Source organism: Topomyia yanbarensis, chromosome 2, assembly GCF_030247195.1.
Source record: "Topomyia yanbarensis strain Yona2022 chromosome 2, ASM3024719v1, whole genome shotgun sequence".
NCBI lineage: Eukaryota > Metazoa > Arthropoda > Insecta > Diptera > Culicidae > Topomyia > Topomyia yanbarensis.
In genome coordinates this window covers 202,127,755-202,136,149 of record NC_080671.1, presented here as the reverse complement: position 1 = coordinate 202,136,149, position 8,395 = coordinate 202,127,755, and the positions used below count along the sequence as shown (strand labels likewise).

The 8,395-nt window shown below is 42.7% G+C and overlaps 1 protein-coding gene across 1 annotated transcript; it reads right to left on the bottom strand.

Annotated features, from left to right (window-relative positions):
- Positions 1-351: 351 nt before the first annotated feature.
- Positions 352-5,520, bottom strand: LOC131679984 (uncharacterized). The gene has a single exon (XM_058960725.1). The coding sequence runs from the start codon at positions 5,518-5,520 to the stop codon at positions 352-354; it is 5,169 nt and encodes a 1,722-aa protein (XP_058816708.1).
- Positions 5,521-8,395: the final 2,875 nt, after the last annotated feature.

Sequence of the window (8,395 nt, the reverse complement as noted above, 5' to 3'; positions counted from 1 at the left end):
GCGCGTATAGTCTATACCTTTATTGTACGACGGTCTGGTGACTACTAACTGTCCAGTAATGTTTTATCTTACATCTCCTCTTCTCTATCGTTCTGCTTTTTATCTACTATTACGCAATCGGGCTGCAAGTGTTTTAGTGATAAGGAAATAGAGGTGCTCAAAATGTACTCTAGTATAACAGTTTAGATGACATTCGCGCACAACGTTTTACTCGTAGCTTAGAATTAATTAGATTTTAAATTTAAAATTCCCTATACCCCAACATTACTGCCTCCCTTGAACTAGCTTCAACAAATACAATCACAATATTACGTATAAGAATGCACTTAAAAACTAACATGAATTAATTTGTTACTTCTCTGCTGCATATTCCTTTTGATTGTCGGCTTCCTGATGGGACGGTAAAGGGCAAATTCTGCATACTGGTCGCTTATACACTCCGTTGATGGTTTTTAGGGTTACCACTCTTACTACGCCTTCCGTGCTGGGATGGACCTCGATGATCCTTGCCAAGGGCCAACATAAAGGTGGTTGATTATCCTCTCGTAGTACTACGATGCTACCAACACGAATTAAGGTTGGCTGAAGATTTTTGCTGACTGTTTGAAGTTCGGTGAGGTAGTCTCTGCTCCATCGCTGCCAATACTGTTGAAACATTTGCTGTCGTTGCTGGTAGTGGGTCAGGCGGTTTGTGGGGATGCTTCGAAGATCGAGTTCTGGTAGAGCCTTCATAGGTGTGCCGATCAAAAAATGGGCCGGCGTGAGAGCATCAAAGTCTGAGGGATCATCAGACAGTGGAGCGAGTGGCCTTGAGTTTAAGGCAGCAGCTATTTGGACCAGAAGCGTGGAGAAATCTTCTAGTGACAGTTGACGCGTACCAATTTCCCGTTTTAGCGAAGTTTTAACGGAGCGAACAGCTGCCTCCCATAATCCGCCGAAATTAGGAGCTCTGGGTGGAATAAATTGCCACGAGATTCCTTGTTGTGAGAATTCGGTTCCGATGTATCTTTGGCTTGTCTCATCATTCAGGATGCGGTAGAGTTCGTTAAGTTCGTGTTTGGCGCCTGCAAAATTTTTCGCATTGTCTGAGTGAATTTCACTTGGGACTCCATGATGCCCAATGAAGCGGTGAAAGGCAGACAAAAATCCGACAGTCGATAAGTCGCTGACGACTTCCAGATGCATCGCTTTTGTTGCAAAACAAACGAAGACCGCGATATATGCCTTGGGTGCGGCTGCACGCCGATATGGCGGTTTTAAGTAAAAAGGACCGCAGTAATCCACACCTACAATCGAGAATGGCCTACTCGGCCGCACACGTGGGGCTGGCAGTTGGCCTGTGGGTTGTTGAACGGGCACTGGGTTACAGCGAAAACAACGATAACATTTTCGTAATACTGCGTTAACCACTCTTTTGCCATGTATGGGCCAAAACTCCTGTCTCATCGTTGCCAAAGTTAGTTGACGTCCTCCGTGAACTGTTTGACGATGATAATAGTCAACCAGCATTCGGGTGAATGGGTGTACACTCGGTAGAATCGCTGGATGTTTGCTAGTATATTCCTGACTTGAATGACGTAGACGACCACCAACCCTGATGATGCCTTGTTTATCCAGGTAAGGACGAAGCAGTTTAAGCGTAGAACTTTTGTTGACATATCGATGCTTGCGCAAATTTTTGAGTTCGTCCCCGAAACATTCGGCTTGAACCAATTTAACCAACGCCAGCTTTGCGGTTGAAAACTCTTCGACTGTTAGAAATGGGGTTCGATTGCGTTCAACTGACGTGCGACAATTACGGGAAAATCGAATACAATATGCCACGATACGCAAAAGGGGCTCCAATGAAGATCGTAGCGCAAACAGAGAATTGGGTTCCGGTTTTGCAACGACGGTATACACCAGCCTTCGAGTTTCCAATTCTTCATCTGTGTAATTCACATTCTGGGTAAGAGAAGTGCACAATTCCTCAGAAGAAAGCAACCAGGGTGGCCCACTTTTCCACAACCCGCTGCTGAGGAATTCATCAACTGACATTCCGCGCGAAACTAGATCGGCTGGGTTTTCCTTACCAGCGATGTGCTGCCAACAATGACCATGGCTAAGAGTTTGAATAGTTGAAACACGGTTTGCCACGAAAGTTTTCCAAGTGTTTGGAAGAGCATTTAACCAATGTAGCACAATGGTGGAGTCAGACCAAAAGGTACACCTACAGCCAGTTAAATCAAGTGCCTTTACTACCTTCGCATGCAGGCAAGCAGCTTCCTTTGCAGCACAGAGTTCTAATCGTGGGAGTGTTAATCTTTTCAGTGGAGCGACACGGGACTTGGAAGATAATAACTCGATGCGCACATTTCCTGCTGAATCAACTGCACGTACATATAAGCAGGCTCCATACGCTAATTCAGAGGCATCGGCAAAGCAGTGTAGTTGAATGCTGACCCAATCTGGAATGAAAGCAAACCTGTTGATTCGTAGCTCCGAAAGTCTGCTTAACTGGTCATAGAATTGTGTCCATTTTTTTTTCAGCAGTGACGGCACAGGAGCGTCCCAAGCAGATTGTAACAGAGCAAGTTCTTGCATCATAATTTTTGCTACAACCACCACCGGCGAAATTAATCCAAGCGGGTCGAAAAGTTTTGCTATGGCAGAAAGAATACGCCTCCTAGTCCAGTTTTCGCAATTCTCATCAATGTCGAAAGCGAATAGCAGATGATCCGTCTTTGGATCCCAAGTAATTCCCAAAGCCTTTACTTCCTCGCCTGGAGTGAGCTCGAAAGAAATAGATAGATTTGTTGTAGATAGTTGGTTTGCAGGTATATCAGCTAAGACCTCAGGGCGATTGGAGCACCATTTCCGCAATGGAAAACCTCCTCTGGACGTAAGATCAGCAAGCTCCTTCCGTAGCTGGATTGCTGCTTGGACGGTTGAAGCTCCACCAATATAATCGTCCACGTAGAAATCTTGAACAAGTACAGAGCTTGCGCGTGGATGGTTAAGACTCTCGTCAGCAGCAAGTTGATGCAGCGTTCTGATTGCCAGAAAGGACGATGGTGTTAGTCCGTAGGTAACCGTAAGCAGCTCATATACACCGATGGGCTCATGCTCGGAAAACCTCCATAAAATTCGCTGCAAAGAAGTATCATCATGGTGTAAACGTACTTGCCTGTACATCTTTTCAATATCCCCGACGAGGGCCACCTCATGCTTACGAAAGCGTAAAAGGAGACTTAACAGGTCGTCCTGAATCGTTGGCCCTTTCAGTAGCACGTCGTTCAACGCAAACCCGCTATCTGTGTGCGCTGATCCGTCAAACACAACACGTACCTTTGTTGTAGTGCTTGACTCCTTCACAACGGCGTGATGCGGCAGGTAATACGCTTTTCCTCTAGGTGTTGTTTCCACTTCCTCCTCCGATAGCTTTCTCATGTGTCCTAAGTCTATATACTCTCTTATAAATGCGTGATATTGGGTTTTCATCTCCGAATTTCGCTCTAGTCGTTTTTCCAATTTTGAATAACGCTCTAATGCCATGGTTTTGGATTCCCCCAACATTCTGTTGAAATTCAATTGCCTTGGCAATCGGACGACGTACCTGCCATCCGGCAAACGCTCGTGTGTGTTGATAAAGTGTGCTTCGCAATCTTGCTCCTCTTTAGACCATGCAGGTTGATCTTCAGAGTTTTCTACCTTCCAAAACCTCTCGAGTATTCCCTCCAGATTCTCTGATGATGTAGCCAAGTAACAATTAACTGGATGGCTCTTGGAATTAACACACTTGCCCGAAACAATCCAGCCGAATACCGTGTCCACCAATACGGGAAATCCGGGCCCTAAGGTAATTCGATTCATTTCGCACTCATATAGAAATCGATAAAAATGCTCCGCCCCAATTAGGAGATCAATCCTACTGCTGGTATTAAAACCGGGATCCGCCATTTGAAGGTTGTCAGGGATCTTCCAATGTGACACCGATACGGTAGTTGAAGGTAGTTCAGAAGTGACCCGTTGCAAAACCACAAAATCCACTTCCACCGAGAATTCTGTCACTCTGGAACTAATAACGGTTCTAACCGCATGCTTAGCCCTTGATTCAGACTGCCCCACACCACAAATTGGAACATTTACGGAACGCCGTTTCAACTTAAGTATCTGACACAGTCGCTCACTCATAATATTTGCTTGGGATCCGTTATCAAGAAGTGCTCGTGCTAGCTGTTTCTCCCCATTTTGATTCCGCAGTGTCAAAACAACTGTAGATAAAAATACATTGGATGCACCGCCTTTTGTTCCGATACTATATGATCCAACGGGTTCGTCCTCCTCCGTTTCATGTTGTTCAGATTCGGCACCACTTGTCGCAAGATTCGATGATGCTGTTTGCGTATCCACTCTCCTCGAAGATTGTCCTGCTGTCGTGTTGTTAGCTGTTTCACTGTTGCTAGGCGGAAAACCAGGGTGAATGAGAGAGTGATGTTTTCTGCCACACGTTCTGCAGCTGAAATTTGAGTTGCACTCCCGTACCCAGTGTCCTGCTCGAAAGCAGTTACTGCACAATCGTTTGCTATTGACGAACTCCAGTTTCTCCTTGAGACTCAAACTCAGAAATTTTGCACATCTCGCCATGTAATGAGTCTCCCCACAGAAGGGACAAGCCGTAATGTTCCGTTCGTTTCCCGTGGCAGCGTGTACTGCTAGTCTTGTTTGTTTGACGATCGGTTTTTGCAGAGATTTTGTGGTTTCCATCACGTTTGATGATACAGCATCCAAGACCCGCGTTCGTTTTTCCAAAAATGCCATCAAAACTTCGAAAGTTGGAACATCAACCGAAGCAGCATGATCTTCCCAAAGTTGCAATGACTGCCCATCTAATTTCGAGCACATCCAATGAACGATTAGCGCACCCCAGCTCTCTGTATTTTCGCCTAGCTGTTTAAGTATTTTTAATCGTTGTTCGAACTCGTCCATCAAGCCATGAATGGCGGTCGCGGACTCTTTCTCTATCTTAGGATACTCCATCAGTGCTTGGAGATGCCGCTTCTTGAGAAGGTATTCATTGGAGTAGCGCTTGGTAATGGTGGTCCAAGCTATAGCGTAATTTCCGTTCGTGATCGTCAATGATTCTATGAGTTTCGCAGCCTCCCCCTTCAATGCTGACTTGAGATAATGAAATTTTTGTACGTCATTAAGTTCAGCCGATTCGTGAATTAGTGATTCATAAGTGGATTTAAAGGACAGCCATCCTCTATAATCTCCATCGAAATCCGGCAATGAAATTTGCGGTAAACGAACTCCAGTGTGAAACCCATAAGAGCTACTATTCCGTCCGACTGTAATATCTAAATTCGAGGTAGAATGGATGGAAGGGGCAACCTTTGCCAGCAGCGCGGCTCGAAGCTCAAAATATAGATTTTCAAAACGCCCAAACACTCTGTTATTTTCCTCCTCATCATCGCCGTTCTCGTCCATTTCTGCAATTTCCTCTTGTAGCTCTTCGAACTCTTCCCACTTCTTCTCCATTTTATCCAATCTGCTCTGAATCTGTCCGCATTGAGTCTCCGCATTGTATGTCTCCAAAAAATGAGCGTGCCGTTTCAAAGACGCAAACATGCGTTCACGCTTTTTAATTTTTTCCTTCACCAATCGCTCTGCCATCCCCACTACCAAACCAGCACCGCTCGAAATACCAAGAAAGAAAGAAAAATACGGAACCAGGAAGTACCGCCTACCAGAGTAGATTCTTTTGGACAGGTACTCACCTGAGGCCTGTCCAAAATAGGCCTTGTATGAAAAAGAATAAACGGCTTCTGGTCCGACGTGAATATTGATCGCCTTGTTTTATGTTTTCAGCGATGGCAAATTATCCCCCAGCAAAGCGATGTGCAACAGTCAATTTAAAAGAATGAATCGTATCCTCCAGAACCATTAACCATATCCAGTAATCCACATGAAATGAAAAGGGAGTACCACGAAGCACCTCACAAATTAAATAAAATAATCGGACAGGCACTCACCTGAGGCCTGTCAAAAATAGGCCTTAAAGCGTATATCCTTGAAAATCAGCCAATTTACTCCAAGAAAAAATTAACCGTTCCAGCTTATCTGCACGCAACGCCCTATCCAATCAGCTATTACTTTTCATCCATTCGAAGGGCGGTGGGCGATCTCGACCAGCAATATGTTACTCACAGCCAAGTAAAGCAGATGAACGAGAAATAGAAGAGCCAAGTAGCACCATAGAGATGAATGAAATGTGTTGGAATACCACTCACCTGTGGTCTAAATATTGTAAACCTTGTAAATATTATTGCTATTTCCCAATTAGACTCGCTGGATCCAGGTTCCATGCATGAACACGTAAGATCGATTTACTACTTCCAAAACGTCTGATGATGGGGTACAGGTGGTTGTTCTCGCTAATCACTTCTTCATCGGTGGAAATATTTCAAGTTCATCCGTTCCAAGTGCCAGCAAAATGAAGAACTTGGCGCGTAATCTTCGCTTGGTGAAGAACAATAACCAGCTTGATAATGGTGTATGGCTCAGCCGCGAATCCTGGTCACGGCACCAAATGTTGGTTGGCGATTCGTGGGTTGAGCCTTTACACAACCAATCCACCAGACTAATCCTGACTGCACTACCAGTTCCCACGGATAGCAGTGGTGACCTTTACTAACCTTCACCTATTCCAGTAGTCGATCCGAAAAAGTAATAAATCTGCCGATTTGAATTTGCTGCTCCGTTTATTCCCGGAAAACTTAAGTCCACACCTGTAGCACGTATTTCAGGCTCCCAAAATGAAGGTTCTTTTCACACCAAGTAAAATTTTCCACATTTCCGAAAAAATCCTCCAAAACACAAAGTTTTTATTCGCGTTAATAAAATTTATTGGACTGCGCGCGTATAGTCTATACCTTTATTGTACGACGGTCTGGTGACTACTAACTGTCCAGTAATGTTTTATCTTACATCTCCTCTTCTCTATCGTTCTGCTTTTTATCTACTATTACGCAATCGGGCTGCAAGTGTTTTAGTGATAAGGAAATAGAGGTGCTCAAAATGTACTCTAGTATAACAGTTTAGATGACATTCGCGCACAACGTTTTACTCGTAGCTTAGAATTAATTAGATTTTAAATTTAAAATTCCCTATACCCCAACACATACTACTATCTAGAAGAATGGGATAAATTTTAAGTTGAATACACACAAAAACTAGTGGTCAGCATTCCAATGCGATTGAAAACTGTAATTACAAACAAAAGCTACCACATTGAATATTTATTATAGAAATTTCAATTAATTTTTTAAAAAAAGAGTATGTGTATACTGTACTAATAAGAGTTTAATTGAGTGTATATTTGACTATCTTTAGAATTATGATTATTTTTGAAAAAATGAGCATTTGCAGTATAAAGTTAAATATTGTATCTTCTCTATGCTGTCTAGTAAACTATTTCTAAGTAAATAAAATGTCTCGTAAACTAATTTTTACCTATAAAATGCATATAAGCATTCCGCATAGCGGTGTACGAAAATGAGATTGTGTCACTGTATTAAAATTTGTAGTGATTTCTTTGCAATTCATCCCGAAAGAAAACATTCGTGTTTATAATCAGAAGTCCCGATTCGGTTTTGTACGATATTATTATATTATTATTTCAGTCCAAAGTATCACACAAAAATCGATTTCACTTTAATTGGCTCGTTGAACTATTATTTTAAGATTTTTATGGTTCACAATATACTTATTTCGCGCACTGTATTTGCAATACACGAAAATGCATCATTGGAGAACAAAAGAACTTAGTTCGTACATTGTATGATCATTTTCGTTCGATTTCCGATTTTTTTGGTGTACTTTATGAGTAAGAGACATTTGAAGACAAACAAGCCCTTGACAGTAATAGTTCATCAACTCTTTAATAGTTATAGTTTGATGGTACATCTTGAACGATGTTTTAGAAAGTTGCATAACGCAGGGCTGTTTTTGGAACAAAATGTGTTATCATTCAGCCCTTCGCTATGCAAAATCACGATATTATGACATATGGGCTAAGCGCGGCCGTTACTTTCAATCGGGAATGGCCGCGTTGAATTTTGGTGAAATGCGGCCATTCCCGATAGTTGTCTCTTTCGCTCTACCCATCATCATCAGCGTTGACTCATTTTGCATTGTGCGCTTGGGTTCAATGTTTGAGGCGAATGTGTTGGTAGGTAGGGGAACTGGCGGTAAAATGAACACGTTAAGCAAAGTCATTATTTTCCAACTAATAAGTGAATGAGATATTACAATCACCTTATATGTTTCTTATTAGACATGTTTTGTACATATCTGGTAAAAATACTTCGTTATAAACACATTTTTCCAAACATGATTCTTGATTTCTAACCAT